General features: G+C 41.3%; 1 protein-coding gene across 1 annotated transcript in view; it reads right to left on the bottom strand.

The window, feature by feature from the left end:
* ADAMTS5 (ADAM metallopeptidase with thrombospondin type 1 motif 5) overlaps nucleotides 1-9,880 on the bottom strand; it is a 50,673-nt gene extending 40,793 nt beyond the window's left edge. Inside the window, exons 1-2 of the mRNA XM_010383447.2 lie at nucleotides 9,727-9,880; nucleotides 7,578-9,418 (exon numbers count right to left, since the gene is read on the bottom strand). Coding sequence (XP_010381749.2) covers nucleotides 7,578-8,681 — 1,104 coding nt within the window. The 5' untranslated portion in view covers nucleotides 8,682-9,418; nucleotides 9,727-9,880. The remainder of the gene's footprint in view (nucleotides 1-7,577; nucleotides 9,419-9,726) is intronic.
* Between the last annotated feature and the right edge of the window lie 13,038 nt (nucleotides 9,881-22,918).

Below are 22,918 nucleotides of genomic sequence, written 5' to 3'. Positions count from 1 at the left end.
ACTGTGACCATTCACCGGGTATGACCTTTTAGAAGACTGTAAATATGGCAAAGCTTGTGATTGATCACAGAATTCTGAAGCCGTAATAATACCCAAGACCTACTGGGCACTTCTTGGGGATGGGATTGGGGACAGGGAGCGGGTAAAGCACGCTGCGTTGAGAAGCAGATGCTCAGAAGATAGTGCGAACCTTGAAAATCCCAGTGGGCAGTACTGGGTGGTGAAAATGAACCAGTCAGACACAAAGTCCTAAGGTGGACAAATCACAGGAATCAGGATTTCTTGTCTTGACTGAGAGATTGTTTTTGCATGCAGTGCAAATACGCTGAGGGAGGGAGCCAGAGGCAACACAAATGCTGATACAGGTAGATACCATCACAGCTGCAGCAACAGCAGCTGAAATTAAGGAAGAACACCTTATATAGGAGTGAAATAATAGCAACTTCTGTTTCTATAGATCTTACCCCATGGTATGGGCAAGCATGGAGCTCAAGGGAAGAGCATAAAAGAGAGTTTAACTAGATTTCAGATATCTACCCATCTGTCCACACAATTCTTATTGAAGAGATACTAGTGATAGAAGAATTAATCTGGTGTGGTACATGTTTTAGTCATAAGTATTACCTACACACACACACACACACCCACACCCACACATACACATACACACACACACACATACACACATGCATATTTGTTCTATGGATCTGATTCTTGAGGAGTCCTTTGCCTTTCTGGCAACCTATCCAGTAATCCCCAATAACAGGGGTTTTAATTTTAGACTTCAGCAGAGACTACATTAATTGGAACTGTTAGGCCAGCCATTACAATGACCCATTTTATACAATCTCTATCCTTGTCTCTTGATATACCTAAGGGATACCAAACACACAGAGCCCAGATGGGTTAGGGGCCCAGAGATCCAGATGTGTTTATTCCTAAAACAATTATTGTGTGCCTCCAATCTGCCAGACACTGTGGAAGTGCTGACACTGTGGTAAATAGACGAAATAAGATTTGATCCTGAGCTTTAAGGAACATCACGCTCTAAGGAGCAAAGCAGATATGTCAAGAGCAAAGCAAACTGTGACTTCCATTACGAACAGATTGTTGAGGGAGAACAGAAGAGGTATTGATGAACTCTCCTTGAGGGAATCAATAAAGGTGTCTCCACGGAAGTGAGTGGATCTGATAGCCTGGGAGGAAGGATACTCCGGCAAGAAAAGACTAGTGGAAACATAATGGAATGGGAAAAGGCAGAGTCTTTTTGGGAATGACAAGAAGTTTGTTTTGGCTGGAACACAGGATCTGTTGAGCAGAGGGCTAGCAGGGAAGTTGGAAAGAGAATCTGGGCCCAGAGTTCCAAGTCAGGAAGCTTTCTCTGACAACTGTGAGGTCAGAAGGGGAAGAAGAGATGGAACAAGTTGGAGACTGGGGGCGGGGGAGTAGATGCTTGACAGTCATTTTGGTAAACAGAAATGGAAGCTGGTTAGAGATAGTGAATGGAAGGTAGATTGCTTTTTAATTTAACGCTGTTAATAAGAAGCACTGTGTAAATCATTTACATGCTTTGAGACAAAGTTCCTTCATCATTAACATCAGGAGTTTGGTCCAGGTGATCTCTAGGATTTGTTCCAGCTACACATGTCTTGATATTAACTAAAAGCATTTCAATTTATAAAGAAATTAAAGCTCGGGGCATTAAATGCCTGAAATCTCAAGCTTGTCCATACTGAAGCTGAAATTCAAACCTATATCTAAACACTTAGAAGCCTGAACTTACTTCGCCATGGTTTTGTTAAATCATCACATGTTATTCTTGACATAATCTTATCTTTTGTATTCACAATCTGCACTTGGTTAAGCGAATTTCTTATTTTCAGCAAATAAAGAATATCCTGGTTTTATCTCTATGCTATGTTGGAAAAACTAGATAATTTAGAGTTATATTAATATGTAAAATACACTGTGAAAGATATTCCCGAAAACAAGAAAATGGAAGCACTGGATAAGAAACCTGGTGACATCATGAATTCACCTCCTTCTTTCAGCTGTCACATCTAATTAGCCACTGTAAGTCACTGTAGTTGTCCTCTATGTCTCATTTTTTCCATTATTACTTCCTGCCTGAATTATCACCTGAGATTTCTAACTGGTCCCTTTTCCTCCTGTAACTTCCCTATCTATGTGCTCCAGTCAGTCACCTTCTTAGCACACAGATCTTACTAGATTCCTCCAGTCCTTCACCTCAGTCTTAGCCTGGCATTCAAAACCTTGCACAATACAGCCTCAGTCTTTCTGTCTGCCTCCATTGTACCTTCCTGCTCCATTCTGTCCACTATTTCATGCATGTCTCATGAACATTTTGGCCTCTGAAGCTCAGCCTAAGACATTCCTTCTGCTACAAAGAATTTTTACCCACATCCACCTCTTCCTAACATTTCTTGACCCAATATATGCCTCTCAATTCCTAATGCCACTGCTTTAGTTTAGACCACCTTGAGCTTCCTCTAGAAGATTTCTGAAATAGCCTGCTCACCCAGGATCCAGTCCACTACTTAGACCAGAAGGCTCATTTCAGAACACACCTCTGATCATTGCTGTCTTCCTGCTAATGGTCTTTTCAATGATTGCCATTGCACTTAATTTACAGTTAAAACTTGTCAGCATGGTGGAGTAGACTGAATTGTGTCCTCTCAAAACTCCTCTATTTGGAGATAGGGCCTATAAGGAGGAAAATGAGGTTAAATGAGGTCATGAGGACAGGACTCTGATCAGATAGGATTAGTGTCCTTAGAAGAAGTGATACCCAAGAGTGTTCACTCTCTGTTTCTACTTGCAGGCAGTGGAAAGGCTTAGTGAGAGCGTGGCCACTTACAAGGCAGGAAGACAGCCCTCACCAGAAATCAAATTGGCTGGAACCTTGGTGTTGGACTTTCCAGCCTCCAGAACTGTGAGAAGACATTGTTAAAGCCACCCATTTTACAATATTCTGTTAGAGTGGTCTGAACAGACTAATAGACATAGTGTGTAGTTTTTTTTCCATAGTTGGGCTGTTATTATCCTCTCCAAACTAATCTATTACCATTCCCCATTGAACATGATGGTTTGCTGATGTCTGCAATGCCTATCTCCTCTTTATGTATCTGGCTAACTCTCACTCTTTCTGCAAAATTGAACTCATATGGAGAGGCAACCTTCTAATGCACTTCCATAATACCTGACAAATACATCTACTGCAAGAGTCATCATGCTGTACAGCAATGACCATTTCCCTGTCTGTTTCCAGGAATAGATTCTTAAGAAAGGGGTTACTTTTTAATCCCTCTCTGCCTATGAGGAGAGTATTAAAGGTCTGAATAAATTTGTGATAATGCTTTTAGTTTACAGAGTACTAGATAGGACTGTCTTCTCTGTCCGCCATTTGTTAGCTGTTACTCTAAGAAGTTTATCTTTGTTTCTCTTCACGTGAATTCTGTCAAGATAATTATACGATGGTTGCAGGTTGTTGAAATGATTAATTTTAAAATAGTTTGTGGCCATGGATAGTACATAAGAAATGCCCAATAACAGCTGGCTGAATCTAAATCCAATCTATCAATCCTTTGAGGATTAATTCAATTCTACATTTGCAATGAGACGTATATAAAGGTCCATAGGCAGAATTAACTATTACCTTCCTTTTCCTTTCACAGACTTTGTTCATATCTCAGCGTGGGAGTTATCAGAGTTTTCCTAACATTAGAGCGATTTCCACATGTATCTGTTTCCTCTCTGCCAGGGATATGCCTAGTGGGCAGGGAGCAGGTATTTCTATCTCGCTACCTAAAACTGCCTACATGAGTCTCACACATAGGAGGTACATATAGGCAGGTACTGCATAGATTTTAGATTTGCATAACATCCCTCACAGTTTATTGTAAAAATGTTAACTAGAGCTGCTTAGTCTGCTATAGTCTCCCCATTTCTGAGTTATTTATCCTTTTATTGATTAGGATTGACCTATAGGCTCTGATTCCTTGACAAGGGTTCACTTTTGACTTTAAATGAGATTTCAACTCAAATATGTGACTGAATTAGTCAGTCTAGGCAGCAAGCCAATAAGAAAAAGCACATTCCTCTCCCTCTTCCAAACTTCTGGTCTTCCTCTAGTGCCCCCTGTTGTTAGAATCAAGCCAGGAGCCACGTGGTAAAGGAGAAATGCCCTGTGTGGTGACCCGGCCCCAGCACTGTAAGGCAGAATGTAGAGAGTTTTAGCTGAGATAGTGATCTATCAACTGGCATCTTGATAGTTAATGAAAAGGAATTAGCTCTTTATACTGCACAATCTCTTAGTTGGTTCTATTTTAATTCAATGTTTCAATCTATGAAAGAGTCAGGGTTTTTGCTGCTTTCATGCAGGGGTGGAGGGATGTTAAACAATTTCCTATTTTGTTACCAAGCAGGTAGACTTTTGTTTCTAAAGGGCAAATGGTCTAAAAAAAAAAAAAAAAAAAAAAAAAAAAAAAAAAAAAAAACCTACTGTAAGAGTTTGTCTTTGAAGAAATTGTCCTAAAATAAAAGAGGACGTCCGGAACAAGGTAAGGATTCTGGAAAGCAAAGTTAAATCCTGGGGAGATTGGATTTCTACTGTTTGATGGCAGAAGTGGTGTGAATTCCAGCATTAGTGCCATTTCAGAATGAAAACAGCTTCTATGCCAGGAAATTGACTGGTGCTAACTCTCTCTAATTAGAATAGTACTGGAGTGCTGGGTACAGTCCTGACAGTGAAGTGTGTTCCTTTGATAAATGAGTTACTAGCTCTATTCTGTTGACTTCCAGATGCAACTTTCAAGGTGGCCTCAGCTAGTAAACAGAGGTAGAAAATATATCCTCATACATTCGCTTCATGCTTGAAAAACAAGCAATTTAGGAGAAGACATCTGGACCTAAATTTGAACAGGACTCAGAGCCCATCAAAACATGGATTTCATGGCTTGGCGTCTGGCTGCTAAGCAACGCACTTCTTACATTCAAAACAGAGTTGTAAAAGTAGAATCTTGGTGCCAACTCTGGGTATTTCTCATTGAAAAGGAAATAGCTCTGAAAGTTTTTCTTCGGGCCTTAAGATACCTGGTTTTCATGAGATGGAAGACCTCAGATCATCTCTTCTCCAGCCTTCTTTTTTTTTTCATGCTCTGAAGTATTAGGCAGAGATTAACTTTGGATTGTGAAATACTCTCCAATGAATGCTGCATAAATGCCTTGAAATATTTTTTTCAGCCCCCTAATTAGTAACACTCTTTTAAATTGGGTGCATCTATTGAAAATACACACGCATTTCAAATATTTGCTTCCTGTGAAGTTAGATGTATATACTACAGGGCCAACCACAAATGAAATTTGCTTTCCTAAAAGTATGCTTCTGCTTGGCAAGGAGACCAGAGAGGGCCCATGTGAAATATTTTCCGTGTGTAGTCTAAGTTTGAAAAATGCATGTTCTTATAATACTGACAAAAATTAAGATGGGCCATTAATTTATTTGTCCCTTGCTTTTTATCTGTTTAAAATAATGCTGTTAGGTCCCAGACTTTGGAAAAATAGGGACAGTTAACTATCCAAACAAAAAACAAATTCAGAAAAAGTAATCGACAAATCACTGAGAATCACTGAGTAGTTTCCTGTTTTCTGGGAAACAAATAGGAACAGTATGGGGCAGGAGGTAGAAAGTAACAGACCTTCTATTAATTTTTATTTATTTTAAAATTATGAAATGTGGATTTGTATTTAAAAATGAAAGCGAACTACTAAAATGACCCACTCCTTGGCGCAATATGCTTACAAAAGTATTTCTTCCTCTTCCTTTAAAGAACCTCCTTCCATAAACTCTCCAAAGCCTCCTTCCTGGCATCCTCTTGTGATGTAGCAGAGCAAGGAACCCTAGATATGGAAAGTTGCTTACCAAAAAAAAAAAAAAAAAAAAAAAAAGGAGCTTGGAAACCAAACAAGAAATGGATAGTTTTACAGAACTTTACTTTTCGCTTTGCAAGGAAGGCTACAAACGAATGTTCTACCGCTTCAAAGACTAATGTTGTGCAGAGGAATTAAAGGATGGCTTCCAGAAAATCACATCATGAGGAAAAAAATTTTTTCCATTGTGCACAGCACTGAGCACTGCCTGGCTCTCCCTAAACTGCCGCCCTCCAGCATCTTTGTTTACATGTGGTTTACATTAATGTCCACCCTATGAACCACAAGTGTTTCTCTAGTCCAAATTTATCAACACTTTTCCTTCATACCAGGGGTGCCTTAGTAAAAATAGAAGGATTAGGTAGTGAAGCTGTGTGATTCTAAAGTCTCCTGCAATCCATCATTTAATTTCCTATCCTTGTTCTATTTGCTTCATTTCATACCATGATTTTACATAATACTTCAAAGTTTGTGATCCTTTATTCTGGAAGGGTCTCAAACACTTAAAGAATGAGCTTTAGCAGTCAGTTCTTACCAGGCATTTAAGAAGCACAAGTTAAAACTGCCAATCAGAGTAGAGTTGTGACAACTGAGGCTTAGAACTATGCACAAGCCAGGCCCCAAACCAACCCAGACTTTTTGTGTAAATGTCACACTAACGTGGTGGTCAAATACTGTGTAAATAGATACTGCGTTCCTCCTAGAGCCTCTGAGCCTTAAGATCCATTTCTTTCCTTCCCCATGACCATCTTTCTTAAAAGGGGGAGATGCTGAGAAAACATTTCTTCCTCCTGTCTTGACTCTTCGCCCAGATCTTCTGCACTGGGGCTTCGGAAACATAGTCATCCAAAACCCAAACACGCAAACGGGATGTGACCCTCCCTAGGCGGCGGAGTTGGCCTAGGCAGTGCTTGCGACGCACTGGTACTGGTCGACTAAGCAAAGGAGCTGTTAAAGGAACCTCACAAGTTTGTCCTCTCATCTGATTGGGTCTCTATACCCTGCTGGCCCGCCCACATTCCTTCCTTCCCAGGAACTGAGATTCCAAGGTGGACATGTAAGAACTCCATTAGGAATCCAACCTGGAAAAAGAGTCCTTGAGAAAGTTTTCTCATCCTTTGTGTAACACAAGGGATTCTCGTAAAAAGGTATGGACACTTATAAAAGAAGGTCATCGGATAACAGTGACTACCGTAAATGAACCATCCAGCCCTTTCCACTGGGTTGAACAAAGTTATATTTTATTTTCACTGGAAAGAAGACCCATGATCCCAAAGGCAACCTGTTTTCCTTTCTTTTCCCCATTTAACTGTATCATTTCCCCAAGCATCCTAGTGCCTTCTTATGTTTACGTTCCTATGCCACAGCCCCTCAGACTAGATGACATACAGCATTACTGAGTCTTCATCATTACCTAAGCAGGTCTTGTCATTTCAGGCAAAAATTTCTGCGGGGGCTAACCTGAATACAGGAGCAGAGTTGAAGGCTGGTTGGATTTCCTGCAAGAAGCAGTTAAACACATCCACAGCTGCAGGAGGTTTGAGGAAGCAGCAAAGCTACCAGCAAGATTCCCTTCCACCTACCTCCTAATCCCAGCACTGGGACCCCCGCATCCCGGCTGGACCTACCTCCCGAGTAAACAGGATAGCTGCGTCGTAGTGCTCCTCATGGTCATCTCCCAGCTGGTTGTGTTGGTGCTGCCACTTGCAAAAGTTCTTGAGTGTGGTGGCCGCGTTCTTGCTCACCTCTAAGCTCTTATCCTTGTCGCCTAGCACCACCACCTTCACCACGGCCAGGCGGATGTGGTTCTCGATGCTAGCATGGCTGTACAGCCTGTTGGCGATGGAGGCCAGGGTCAGCAGGTAATGCTGCAGGCCCCGGCCATACAACCGCGCCATGGACGCGTCAGCCACCAGAAGCAGCTCCACCTGGCGGGCCCGGGAGATGGAGCGGCGCCGCCGCCGCCACCACGTCTGCGGTCCTGGGCCCCCAGCGGGCGAGACAGCGGACTGGTCCAAGAGCTGCGAGGCCAGTGCTGCGCGTCCGCCCGGGTTGCTGTGCGCCGGAGGACGCTCGTGGGGCTCCGGTGTTGACGCGGGGGTCTCGCAGCTGGCGCGAGGCTGCAGGGTCTCGAAGCTGAAGCCCTCGCGGGTGTAGACGTGCAGGATCCGTGCGGACCCATCCCCGTACACGCGCCCCGTTTCCTCCTCCGCCCAGGGTCCGCGCAGCAGGGGCTTCAGGGTGTAGCGCGCGTGCTTGACCGCGAAGAAGCCGTCGAGACCCCCACAGAGGTCAAAGACAGCCAGAGAGCGGGGACTGCCGTCCACTGTGCCCCGATAGAAGCAGTGGCTCCGGTGGCGCCAGGGCGCACTCGTCCCGCCTCCTGCGGGCACGAAGCCAGCAGTGCTCACCGAACCATCTCGCTCCAGGTCCAAGAGGAACCTCCGGCCGCCCGCGTAGACGAGGTAGCCCACCTTGCCGCCGCCGGAGTAGAGTTGGTCGATGTTCTGCACGAGTCCCTTGCTCCTGCGCCGCTGCGCCAGGGGGTGCGGGTGGCCGGGAGGCTCGGTCCGCTCCTGCACCTCCTCCCCCTGCCGCCGGCGGGGCTGGGCGGCTGCTGCAGCAGTCGGAGGCTGCCCAGCTTTATCCTGGGCAGGTGCTGCGGCGGGGCCGGCCGCGGCCAGGGGCAGGCGGAACGCGCACAGCAGCAGGGACGCCCACCCGAGCAGCATAGTGCGCTGCCCACGGGGAGGGGCTGCGCGACTGGGACTTTATGGGTATTTGTTATTTGCTATGAAGTTAACGGGGCGGGGGATGGGGACACACACACACACTTGCTTGCAGGATTGAGTCAAGTGTCGAGGGAGGGGGGCCCGGCAGCAGCCCAGCCTGTCCCGGCTGCGGTGCCAGCGTGCGAACTTTTCTTTGTTGCTTGGGAAAATGTTTGGATTCGTGTTCCAGAAAGAAGAGGAGGAAAAAAAAAAAAAAAGATATAAAAAAAAAAAGTCGGATAGTGGAGATTCAGCAAATACGGGAAAGGGAAAAAACAAAAAGCAAAAAACCACCAAATGCAGGCACGATCGCTCTTCCAAGAAAAGTAAGGAAAGGTACCGCGCACCGGGTTGGCAACTGGTGCGCGCAGCCTCCCGCCCCCGCGCTGCGCTGGACAAGCCGGCTGCGGAGGTTCCAAGCTCCGGGGCCCACTTCCTTTCTTATTTTGTGGGTTTCCTTGGCTCTGCTGGGACCAGGAGGAAGGGAAGAAAGAGACGGGAAAAAGCCATAAAAATTAAAACAAAAATGCAGGGGGCAGCCTGAGGCGAGCTGGTGAAGCGGCGTGTCTGTGTCCCTTCGGCTGCGGTGTCTTCCTGCCCGCCGTCATCCCCAGTCGGCCGCTGCGAGCGCCGAGAGCAGCGCGAGCGCTGTGAAGATGCGAGGAGGTGGAACAATGAATTTATAGCGGCATGCCATCCTGCAATGGCAATTTCAACAATTCGTCACTGCACGCTGCCTCTTAAAGGGAGAGCTTCCCCCACCACTCCCACCCTTCCCAGACCGCGCCTAATCAGATGGGGGAGGGCAAAAGAGGAGGGTGATCGAGGAAAGGGAGACGAAGTAGGAGGAAGGGACTGGGACCCGGCGAGGTGGAAGGAGGGACGAGGGGAAAAAAAAAGTAATGGGGCAAGAAAAACAGATTTCCTTGGCCGCTTTTAAAGCCACAGTGGCTCCGGGTCTGTCTGATATTTCACAACCAACTGGGGTTGGCTAACCTTGGCTTACCTCATCTCCTGAACGGGTGTTTTGGTGTGTTTTTAAAGTTATTGAGACGTTTCAAGTCTCTCCCTGCCTCCTTCTTTCCTGCTTTCCTCGCCCTCGGTGGGAAGTTCCTGCCGCAAGTTTTTCCTCTTTGCACACCCGTGCGCTGTGACCTCGCAGACCGTGCAACTCCATCCACCAGCCAGAGCTTTTCAGCTTCCCATGCGTCCCCTACCCACCGCGTTCCCTTCGCTTCCTCCCCTCCGTCCCGGCACCCGGTTTCCTCCCTCCCCATTCTCCAGCCTCTTAGTGCTTTGACGCTCGCCGGATTCGGGCTCCGGGTGACTAACTTCTCCCGGCCACCAGCAGAGCGGTGAGCCCAGGGCGCTTCCTGGCGCTTCGCGGAACCTCGGGGCAACAACGCCCGCAGCTTGGGAACTCCGCAGCTTCGTGTGCAAACGGCGGGCTCCCAGCTTTCTCCAGCACGCCTTTCGTCAGGGTCCACAATCTGTCCCTTAATCCCAGCCCACTGGAACTTCCTTTGCTCTAAAAAGGCAGGGCGGGAAAGAGTTAACTCTTGAAGGGAATTCCGCTCATTTTTTTTCCCCGAAAGATTTAAAAATTTTGCGCTCACACTTTTATTTTTTTGCTTAAATGATAATTTAATAATAAATTCCTATATCTGTTTTTGTCTCTTCTAAAGCAACCACTTATCGCCATAGGCCTTGACCTGCCTTCATTCTCAGAAATTCCTTTTAGAAGAAAAAGAATACTTTTGGCGGAAGGAAGATTGGTGCTTATTAGTACGCGGGTGGCATTATCACTGCTACTCATTTTCTCTGACCTCCTTGTTTCCTCTAATTATCATTCTAAGAAGGGAGAAGGAAAACCCCACGACTTATGGTTAGAAGATCTACCTTCTACTGTAGGGGTAAGAGCTCCCTCCATCCCCAAATTATTCTTCAGGCTAATTAACTAATGCATCAGTGAAAAATGAATGTGGTGTAATATGTACATTTCCATCTTTTTCTACGTTTAACTTTGGTGATGCTGGGGATAGCAGGGCGGGTGCCTTAATGGGGCCCCAAGCTGATCACTTTCTCTGGGACGGAAAGATCAGGGTCCAGGGCTGGATAGAGGTTCTTAGAGGGGCAATAATCCTCTGGAAGGAATTTCAGAATTGCCTGGCAACAATGCCTATTTCCCTGTGCCTGGAACACCCTCTGGAGTCTTGTGAGGAGCCAATGTAACATCTTGTTTTAACTTAGAAATTAAGAAATCATTGGGGCCTTAGGGACACCTGACAGCCCCTGATGGATTCTGAAATACATCAGGACCACGGAGGAATTTACTGTTGCTGAAGGCCATTGCTTTATAATTCCACAATGCCTCAGCCTCTCAGTGGCCAGTTACCCCAGGCCAATGCTAAGCTGGATGGGTCAGGATAGGAGGTTCCAGCCATATTCTCTATCTCACCAAGGCCTTTGAGCCTTGCGTTAACCCATTCTCTCTAGTGGTCTTTGCTTTGCACCTACAAATGGCAAACTTTATCTTTTTAACCAGTTGCAGTGAAAAACGGTCCAATATTTGGCACTAAGCACCATTTCTAATACAACCTTGATTCAATAAATTTAATCATTTCGTCATTGTTCATGTCAAAGAATCATTTTGATAGACAGGCATTTTAGGCGACAGTGGTTAAAATTTGTTAATTAAAATTATTTTCATTCACAAACAGATTTGTTATTTAGGATTTCAGGAAATTCCAACAGATTATCTTTTCTTTGATGGTCTTGAACTCATAGCCTCCAGAGATTCTCCCACCTCAGCCTCCTGATTACCTGTGATTGCAGGCATGAGACACAGTGCCAGCTTGAATTTTCTTCTTAATGAAGCTTTTCTCCTCTTTCACAAGCACTGTGCTGAATCCTGAATCTGAATTTTATGCCTTTAAGTTTAATTACATAGTGACGTGTGTACTCAGTTTATGCAAATATTTAAAAATACGTGGGGAGAATAGGATAGACACAGATAAAGTTCCAAACATGAATATCAAGCACAGAATATTTACTAGAGCTACATATTCACAAGGAAATAAATACTAAATCTTATGAATGCAATGAGTAAATTCTTATATCTCAGAAAATTTCTACTTGGATATATATATATATATATATATATATATATATATATTTTAGAAAAGAACTTGGACACTTTAGAAACTTCATTTGGTAGTATTTTAAAAATATTACACTAGTGGATTAGGATGAGCTGCTATGTTGTGGAAAAAATTACTATCTGTTACTCTAAGGAGGTGATTTGCACTGGATAAAAGTAGCTGAACTTTTTATTTTTACAGTAGAAAGAAAAAAATATATTAGCAGTCATGTTTAGGTAGACTAATTGCTACTTATTCTAAGTAACAGTTTTACTTGCGCATATTTAATGAGAAATTTATACAGTATATGATCACAAATACCATTGATAGACGACTGTACATTTCCCAAAAGGAAGAAGGACTTACTACTCCAGAATGTTAGAATTTATCTTGGAGATCGGGTAGGGCAACTTCCTCCATCTAACAGTGAAAAGCTGAGACCTAGATGCCAAAATGGCTTGCCTGTGGATAAAAAGTCCAGTAGTGACTGAATGTCCTGAAACCTAAAACTCCCAGCTCCTAATTTGGGCTCATTCTACAACACCTCTTACAACGTATCCAGCTTAACAAATATCTGTCAAGGTTCTACTGCAAAGTCCTTTATAAGGCTCTCTGGAGGCATGAGAAGATGAACAAGTCATGCGTAATGTTTGGAGGAAACTCACAGTTTAGAGATGGAGCCATTTGTATAATAGATGCACAGAAAACAAACTGGAAAATACAAATATAGAGGGAGAAAAAGCAAGAGAATTATTCCTGCAGGTGCTCTGAGCCCTGTATTTCCAATATAGCTCTACTCCACAGATTTGTATACTCTTGTAAGTAGTATTTTCTCAAATTTCCATTTGCTAAAGTGTCATTTCCTACCCCCACCCCAAACTATGATTTTAATGGTAAGAGTGAGGAAATATCTGACAGTAAAATATTCCCTTCCAGCCAAACACCTGCTCCCTACCTCCCATGTAGAAGAATTACAGTCTCGACTCTGCATTTTTCTTTCCCACATCAAGATCCCTATCCTAGGCCTGCTGAATTGGAAACCCTTTTAGTATCAGCCCCCTTGGTGGTAGCAGGGTGTGTGGATTCTGTGGGTAAGATCTCCACTACTAAGCTCCACTACTGCGTGGGACCATTAATGAATGCCTTAAAGACTCTGGGTGAACTTTTTCCTTTCATGACACTCGCTTTGCAAATTCTAGTTTTTAGAGGGCTTTGCTTCAAAACCAAAGGTTACACTTTGGGAGCAATTCTAGCTTTGATAAGAACTCTTCATTTTTAGAGGGTGACACTACACTTAAATAGCCCTTGTTCACTCCTTTCCCAGCTCTTTTCCCCCTGTCCATCCCCTCTGATATTTACAACGGCAGAACATGCATCCTGATGCACTAATGCGTGTATACCCAATCTCATATGCATTAGTACACACAACACATGTCAGCATGCATGTGTCACACACGTACTCACTTGAACTCACGTTTCCCTCTAGGCTGCACTGATGGCTTGCTAGAAATCCTAATTAGAGCTCAGATAATAGAAGAGGAGATCAAACCAATCATCCTCTGCCTTCACGAAGAAAACTTTCTAGAGACCTGTATTGTAGAGATTCTTTTATTTCCCCCCTCAGGAAACCTTCCTGAACGCCTGATAAAACTGGAAACCATCTTCTCTACTATCTGATTAGGACATATTACAAAACAATCTATCTATTGTGATGGATAACATATGCTTTAGAATCTGTTTTACTTAATATTATAGAAAATACATTTCTGGAAAAGCCAGATTTTCATTTTTTATACACAGTAATTTTATACTATATAGAAGTCTTCAAATGAATAATGTACATATTCATTAAATAATGTATTATTTAAGACATACAGGTGTTATCTGTAAAGTAAAACCGACAAGTCATTTTTTATGCTGACCAGCTGTGAAATGTTGTTTTAGCTTTTCTCACACAATTATGCACATATTACTTGCTTTTATGAGTTACTTGAGTTCTATTTTTTCTTTATTTTCCAAAAATCATCAAAAATCAAAACTTACTAGAAACACATGGAAAAATCAGGAATTTCCAGCAGAAGTAATTTGAAACATTTGAGGTTTTCTTTCCTTTCTTTCATAATGGCAAATTTCAAGCAAAGTTTTCAAATTACTTACTGAGTAGTAGCTGTAAGTGTAGTAGGAGTTGTTTCTCGGTTCTATAATTGCATGTTTTTTTACAGTTAAGGTTGTATCTTAACATTGCCTTGCTCAAGCTCTAGAATATTACCATCTTCCTCAAAACTATTTGGTCTCTCCATGTTGAATATATTCTTCTGGTAAATAAGGCAAGAACTTGCAGTAAGTTCACACAAAGCTGATAAATATCAGTTGGTTACAGTCTCACCCCTGGCAAGTAGGGAAATGGAAACTGTAGCTTCTTGATAAATGTAATTATCTCCTACCCATGATGTTGGGGTCATTGCAAGTTGCTTATGTGGTCAGTGGAAGAAAATATACAGTATCTGTTTTCAGACTCTCCATACACTATCACATACCTCTCTCATACACACCTTTCCTAGTCAGGGACTAACAGGTGGAAGAGTAGTTACCTGTGTTACACTCCCAGACCTGGGTTCAAGTAAATACATTACAGTTTTTTCTCACTTTTTTATTTGACTTAGGAGATGTTGCTCTTCCTACATCTCTGCTTCTTACTGTTTTAAATCAAGTTGGAAACAGGAAGTGACAATGCACTGTCACTGGCTGAATGAAGATTTGACTCTAAGTCCCAGGAAGGAACCCTCTTCCAGGGACTCACCATCAACTCTCCCCCTTTTCTCCTTCCAGCTGACCCAACCTGGACCTGTTGGAAACTTCTGTTTCACCACTGTGTCGCAGGGTCCCAAATGCCCCAGGGTCCCAAAAAGATTGACACCTCTGACCTTTGAAAATATGAGCACATGAGCTTGAGGCGGCAGGAAAAGAGGAAGTGGGCTTTGACTGATTTACAGTTCGGGGAACTAACTCTTGCCCATCGCTTCTAGTGTGGTTCTTTCCAAGAGCCAGACTACCACTTTTGCTCCTCTCTTTTTCTCATTTCAGGACCCTCTTCCAATCCCTCTGTACCCTTTCCAGTTTATGTTCGTGATAAAACAAGACTCCCCCATCCTTCAAGGAGGTGGAACATCAGAATCTTTTCAGAATGGGGGTGGAGAGGAAAGGATTCAGTTGTGGGACCCTCATTTGTGAGACTCAAGCCCTTGTTCAAAATCATCTTCTCAGATAAATCCCCACCAGATCTGCCCAGAAAGTTTATCAGACCCTCGATGGCCCATGTCATTTTGGTTCCAAATGTTGCAGGTGAATTTTGAACGGCACCTGAAAAAGTTATTCTGACTTGTGACATATAATTCATTACCAATAGTTGGCTATAAATTACTAAATTTATATTTATAATTAACTATATAATCTCTAGCATGTTTTTTTGCACCTCAGACTCACATTTATTTCTGATAAGCATTAATCATATAAGCAATTATTTCATTCATCTATTAGCTTAGTAGGTGTCTTCCTTTCTTTTAGAAAATTCAATTGAGGAAAATGGTGCAGATTGAATCTAAGAAAGGTAGAGGCATTAACATAGGGAAACTGGCCAGTATGACACAGAGAAAGTCTCTTACGTGTGTTATATATCTAAACTCCACAGAAGTTTCAGATAATCCATAAATAACTTGAACAAATTGCTGGTATTCAGAGCATTAAACAGCAAAGTAACCTGATTAGAGTCTCTGCTAGCTTCCAGCCAACCAGTTTACCTTCCAAAAAATGCAAAACAATGTCTTGAGATTATGAGATTTTTTTTCCCTCTTTTCTATCAAAAATTTCACTTTTGCTTTTGGTTGTTGGTGGGAGTCTAATGGTTGGGTCCCTCCTACATGGGTAAACTTTTTGCATGCTAAGGATAATAATGTCTCAGAATTATTTTTGGCTAACGTCTCTTTCTTCTTTCCACATTCTTTTCTTTTCTTCCTCTTTTTCTTTCCGTCTTTGCCATAGAATGTATATTTTATGAAACCAGAGACCGTGCTTGTCTTCCTCACCATGGTATCTCCAGTTTCTAGTTCAGTAACTAGCAAATTGGAGGCATGCCTGGACACATGTAAAATATGCAAAACACATACGTTAACTATTTTAAAAAATTATGTATGTGGGTGCTTACTGATATTTTTCCTGTTGCTCTTCGTTACCATCCTTTTTTCTAACAATAAAAGCACACCTTTCCAAGGAAAGTCAGTCTATGTGTTTGAATAAAGCTGACTGCTTTTCTTCAGATCCGGATACTGGATACCAAGCCTGACAAGTCAGAGTGCCCGTACATCTGGCCAGAGCTGATGGTTCAGGGAAGAGCTCTGCCCACTGGACATTTGCTCAAACCATTAGCCGAAAGCACTTTTTCTCTGGGATCAGAAAATCTAAGGATCACGTATTAAGAAGGGAAGTTGAACTGCTGTACCAAATACCTTTCAATTCTCAGTGGTTTCACATAAAGTGTATTCTTTGCTCCTGTCACTGTCCCTTGTGGGTTGATGGCCAGCACAGTAGTGATCCATGCAGTAGGAGCTCAAGCTTGCTCCATCCTCTAGTCCTTCCCCCTAGCTGCTTCCAAGGCTGATGCAGAAAGGGAAGAAAGAGAAAGAGACAGTAGAGAAGACACACTCTCCCTTGCTTGCCTCTTCCTGGAAGTAGCATACTTCTGGTCCATTGGCAGAAATATAGTCCATATGGCAGTAATAGCCTTATGACCCCACTCAGATGTAAAGATCGGAGTGGGAAGCTGAAAAATACAAACCAGTAGTGAGCCAAGAAGAATAAAGAGGGGGAACAACTAGCCAGTCTCTACTGGTTGCCATTTTATCTCAGAGATCCCACCAAATGGGAAAAGTCTAAGAACGAAGTTGAACAGAGATGAGAAAGGGAGAAGGCAGGAGAAAGTAGAAAAGGGAGGAGAGAAAAAGGGGACAATAAATAATCAGAATCCTCAAATCCAGTAATGTGAATAATATTCTTACTTTTGTTTAAGCAAGTTTAATTAGGGATTCTGTCACCTAAAGCAGAAATAACCTGCTTAATATACTACTTTGTCCTGACCATGTTATGTCTAGCCCCTAGCTCAGTCCTTTGCATATATTAGATAATCTAAATATTTTTGGTATCAAAGAGCATAAGAATGAATACTTAATATTAACAGATTGAGCTAAAACTGTGTGTAGTTATTGGTGTAATGTTAACTAACAAGCTTATCTCTTACATTATTCCTAAAAATTGTAGTCTCAGGTAACTAATAAGTGTGCAACATTTATTCTATTATTGTAGCTCCTGTTTTTCTGTTGTCACTTACCTATGAATGTCACTTACCTGCTGGTCTATGTAAAAATTGTCAATGCCTTTTTTCGGGGTGGGTATACTAAATATAAAATTTTTACATTCATAATTAATCAAAACCAAGATTTCCACAGTAATTCTATCATTCTAAGCTTGCTTAGTCTTACTAAATACCATAATTATCTGTAAAATCCTGGAATGTAAGGACATTAACCTTCCTCCAGTGTTTATTCTGAAGAAATGTTTGGCTAGCCTTCCTCATCTCAGTGCGTGACCTTGCAGTATAGAAAATCATGGCTCTTAAACAGTGAGAGCTAACTGCCTAGCTGAACATCATAACAAAATTATTCTACCAAACAACAAGGCGTGGAAGGAGAATATTCACTATGTTTTAACTTTCTGTATGGTTGAGCACACCTTGCGGAAACAAGCAGCCAAAATGCCTGAGTTTATGTCCTAGCCTAGGCACTATCTGGGATCCTGGGGAAGTTATTTAGATACTTTGTGTACTTTTTTCCTCATCTGCAAAAGAGTGACAGTTATAACACATGCCTCATGGGGTTTTTACGAAGGTGAGCAAGGTTAAGAATTTGAACATGTGTGAAATACCTAGTACATGGCAAATAAATAATAAATGTATTATTGTTATTTTAAATTACCCACTATAGCAGTTAAGGGTTTTAACTCTTTCATATTCACTTAAATTTTGTCTCAGAGATTACCTCTGGCGTTGTTCTGATAGAAGTTTTTGGAAGAGAATCACTAAGGCTGTGAGGAATAAAGAAGTTTAAGACATTCCAGTTACTAAGACTGGAGAAAAGTCTGATGCAAGTAAGTGGAAAATCCAAAAAGGTGTATAAAGATGCACGACTTCTATGTGGACTACATATAGAGAAAAATTTTAAAAAGCAGTGCATCCTTTCCATTCATGTCCTTTTGTATTTATAGTCCCTGATAGTGTTAAAGCCATTTGTGTGCTTATTTTTCTGTTGCTCCTGTCACATGCCAGGCTGCCATCACACAGAGCATGAGGACTCCATCTACACATGCCTCCAGTGCCTAGCACAACATCGGACTTTACAGTTTTTTGACAAACATTGGCTTAATGATTTTCAATTAAATCAATCTCATGTAGTCCCATAGAGTCTAGGTGGGGAGAGAGAATATATATATAACATATATATATATATGTAATACTGGTTTAACTTAAAGAAAAAGAATTATAGCTTAAGAAAGTAATCATGACTATCTATAACTGAGTTTAATAGAAACTTTTGTGTTCTAGAGTTCCACACCTCAAAGAAAACTCAGGTAATGATATGGTTTGACTGTGCTCCATCCAAATCTTGAATTGTAATCCCCATGTGTGGAGGGAGGGACTTAGTGGGAGGTGATTGGATCATGGTGCAGTTTCCTTCATGCTGTTCTCTTGATAGTGAGTGAGTTCTCACAAGATCTGATGGTTTAGAAGTGTGTGCCTTCCTTTGCTGTTTCTCTCTCCTGCTGCCATGAAAGATGGGCCTTCTTGTGACTGCAAACTTGTGACTGCAAGTTTCCTTGAGGCCTCCCCAGCCATGTGGAACTGTGAGTCAATTAAACCTCTTTCCTTCATAAAATACCCAGTCTCAGGTAATATCTTTATAGCAGTGTGAGAACGGACTAATACAGGTAGTAACAAATGGTAATGATTGCTTTTAACTTGAGGGAAAAGTCAATGATTCTCATCTTTCCCATCACATAATGTAACATTTGACCCTTAGGATTAGTGTATACGGTATTCACATTTCAGTCTCTGAGTGGTTTCCTGAAGAACTTAGATAGCGCCTCCAGGCAGTTCATCCATTGCAGAATTCATTCATCAATAAATGCTTGGGAGAAGTTGTAAAATGGCCAAATGTGTTATTACACACAAAAAAACCACATCTGTGAGGTTCTGTTAAAATGAGGTTGAAGAGAGAGAGTCAAGAGTGCAAACATTTCAAGAAACTACAGTTGGTGAAGGCAAGTTGTAGGCAGCTAAACTAGGCATACCTATAGTAAATGTTACTTTTAGACTTCCAGAAATATTTTATAGTTTTTGCCACATGTGAGATCAACAAATGCATTGTTTGACTTACTGCCCCACATGTGTTCTTTTGACGGGAAGAAACTCATAGAAGAGAAATAATATGTTTAATAAAGAAAATACTGGCCTATGTTAGAAGAAAATACTTTCCCAAATATTCATCCATGAGATGGGTAAGAAAACACCAGGATTTATGGAAGCCAAGGATAAATTGACTCATCTACTTTTGTGGCAATGCAGCATATTTTGGGATTAAGACTCACTTGTTTTCCTGTTCTGCCATTTCCCAATATTAAGGAACTTGAATAGGAACTCGCTGAATGTTTATTGACATTCCATTAAAAAGAGCATAAGACACAGCCAAAATTTTTTTCCCTTCAAAAATGTCCACAAGTACGTTGAGCTAAGGTGGTATTTTAAAACATGTGGGTTCTCAATATTTTCTTGACATATCTGTAAGAGTAGGAGAGCATATTTTCTCTTTCTTTATATGTCTATTGACCAAGGAGAAATAAACTTCCATCCTCTAAAAAGCAGTGAATCTCAAATATTTTGGGACACTTTTATGCCTTTAAAAACTCTCAAGGACCCCCAGAACTTTAGTTTATGTAGGTTATATCTGCTAATATTTACCGCACTAGAAATTACAACTGAAAAAATAAATATTTGTTAATAACAACACCACAACTATTTATGCTAATGTAGGTAACACTTTTATGGCAAATAATTATATTCTCCAAACCCAAAAAGAATTAGTGAAACAAATCGTGTTGTTTGATATATTGACAAGTTTCTTTATAGAAGACAGCTGGATTTTAATAGCTTATCCCGTATTTAATCATTTTAACATCACATGTACTCTCCAGGAAACTCCACTGTAATATCTTTGTGTTGTTATAAGAACTTTTTTTTTTTTTTTTTTAAATCTTGGGGCTCTCCTGAAAAAGCTTCACAAATCTTGCTCTGGAAACTCGCTACTCAAAACCAGCATCTGCATGACTTAGAGCTGGTTAGAAATGCAAAATTTCAGGCTAGACCCCAGACCTACTGGATTTGCATTTTCACAAAACTTCCAGGTAATTAGCTTATACATTAGTAAATAGAAGGATGCTGTTACTTTGTTTTCATCTCTTACTGACTTCTCCCCAGGGAAAAAGTGGATCAACTTTTTCCACTTTGGTGAAATGATTGGTGAAATGAAAAGGTAGACAAATGTTGGCCTACATTTCCCAGTGGAATGTAATTAATATGGCAAAAATCATTGAGCATGTGTGGCCTTTTTGTGTGTCCAGGTGGATGGAGGGTGGGATGGATCCTCTGTGCTTAAAGGTTCATGTAGCAGACCTGCTAAATGTCTTGCTCTTCCCATAGCAGGTCCCAAGGCTGACCAAGGAAGTCAGAAGGATAGAGAATCAAGTTAAAGCCATCCTTCAATTAAGCTTTACCGATTATATTTTGATCCGTATCCTGTTTCTAAGTTGGTTCAGAAAGGGAAAAGACTGTGATAATTTACTATTCCCACATATCTCTAAACCTAGCAAATGTCTTCTGCGCAATGCTTAGCCCAGTCAGTATGTGTACCCATTATATGTTGCTGCTGCTATTGGATGTAGAAAAATAGTCTAGAACTTAATATTGGTTCAATGATCCTTTTTCTTTTTTTCTGAGACAAGGTCTCACTCTATTACTCAGGCTGGAGTGCAGTGGTCCAATTACAGCTCACTGCAGCTTCAACCTCCTGAGCTCAAGTGATCCTCCCACCTTAGCCTCCAGAATAGCTGGGACTACAAGCAATGCCACCACATCTGCCTATTTTTTTTGCCTTGGACTCCCAATGTGCTGAGATTATAGTGTGAGCCATGGTACCCAGTCCAATTATTCTTTTACTTAGAAAAAAATAGACTGTAAATATTTTTACAAGATTAGATATGAACAGCTAGGATCCACAAAGCACATAAAGTTTATACTTTTACATCTAAGTTACAATTAAAAACATATAAACTTACGTTTTAAATGTATATTTATGCTTGTTTACATCCCTCTACTCAAACATGCAATGAATATGGGTAACATAAAATATGAAAAGAGAAAAATAGAAAAACGCATTCTCTAAAGCCTGTCTCTTTAGATCAGAAACAGAAACTCAAAGTTATGAGGTCAGAGGCTTTCTGGACTCTGTGATAAGCAGGCAGTGGCATCTAAGTGTTTGGCCCCTGCGTGCGAATAGAGACAAAAACAAACAAACGAACAAAAAAGGACTCTATCACAATAAATGGAGACCCGAAGTCTGTCTCATTACTTAAAGCTCAAACTTAAATCTTACCCCATCCCTAGATTGTATATAGTAACAGGCTTAGGAAAATGGCAACTAACTGTTACCTGCAACAATGTTTTGTAGCAGGCTATGGTCCGGGTCAGTAACAACCAAGCTCAGAAACCATAAACTGAACCAAGAAACCTAGTAGACCAGTGAATACATCTGTGATATCCCTAGTGTCTCCTCTGGCAGGAGCACTGAAATCATGAAGTATTAGGCTGTTAGAGCTAATTACTGCTAAACAGAGATGGGTAAGTACAGAGGAAAACTTAAAAAAAAAAAGTGCCCATCCGAGTGCACAAATGATATTACACAGAAGTCAAATGCTAAAATTACAGCCAACAAAATCCAAATCCAAAATATAAATATAATTTCAGTGGAGGTTGACAAAAATTTTAAGTAAAGTTTCTGAGGATGTTTGAAGAGATAAATGAAGAAATAAGTTGGATTAAAAAGAATAGAATATTAGGTAAAATTAAGGTAAAACAAAAAGTAAGAGGGCCCGGCATGGTGGCTCATGCCTGTAATATCCCAGCACTTTGGGAGGCCGAGACGGGCGGATCACGAGGTCAGGAGATCGAGGCCATCCTGGCTAACATGGTGAACCTCGTCTCTACAAAAAATACAAAACATTAGCCAGGCATGGTGGCAGATGCCTGTAGTCCCAGCTACTTGGGAGGCTGAGGCAGGAGAATGGCGAGAACCCGGGAGGCGGAGCTTGTAGTGAGCCGAGACTGTGCCACTGCACTCCAGCCTGGGTGACAGGGTGAGACTCTGTCTCAAAAAATAAAAAAAATTTAAAAACAGTAAGAGGAGGTATAAAAAGAAATAAAGTCGAAATCTTGAAAGTAAAAAAGTATATTTTAAAAATATAAAACTCTTTTCATGGATTCCATAAATGGTGCATACAGTTGAAGGGAATTAGTGATTTGGAGGAAGGTACCTTCATCTAAAGTTCTTCATAATAGAGACACAAAAGGCCAGGTAAAAGGTGTATAGGTTAATAAAGAGGGTAACAACAGAATAAGGGATTGAAAGGAATGATAGAAAAGCAGTACACTAATAGAAAATACTTGATAATTTTCCAGAATTTGTTAGATAAAAACTTCACTCTGAATGCAAAATGAATTAATAAAAAATAATTTTAATTTAGACTCATTGTGTTGAATTTTACTAAGAAGAGGTATAATTCATTTATCTTAATGGCTTCTAGATTGAAGGGAAACCCAGATTAATACATTTTAGGCACATTTTGTTGTCAGCAAAAGTAGATAACAGAAAACAGTAGATTCATATCTTTAAATGACTGAAA

Source organism: Rhinopithecus roxellana, chromosome 13 (assembly GCF_007565055.1).
Source record: "Rhinopithecus roxellana isolate Shanxi Qingling chromosome 13, ASM756505v1, whole genome shotgun sequence".
Taxonomy (NCBI): domain Eukaryota; kingdom Metazoa; phylum Chordata; class Mammalia; order Primates; family Cercopithecidae; genus Rhinopithecus; species Rhinopithecus roxellana.
This window is presented reverse-complemented; position numbering and strand designations above follow the sequence as displayed.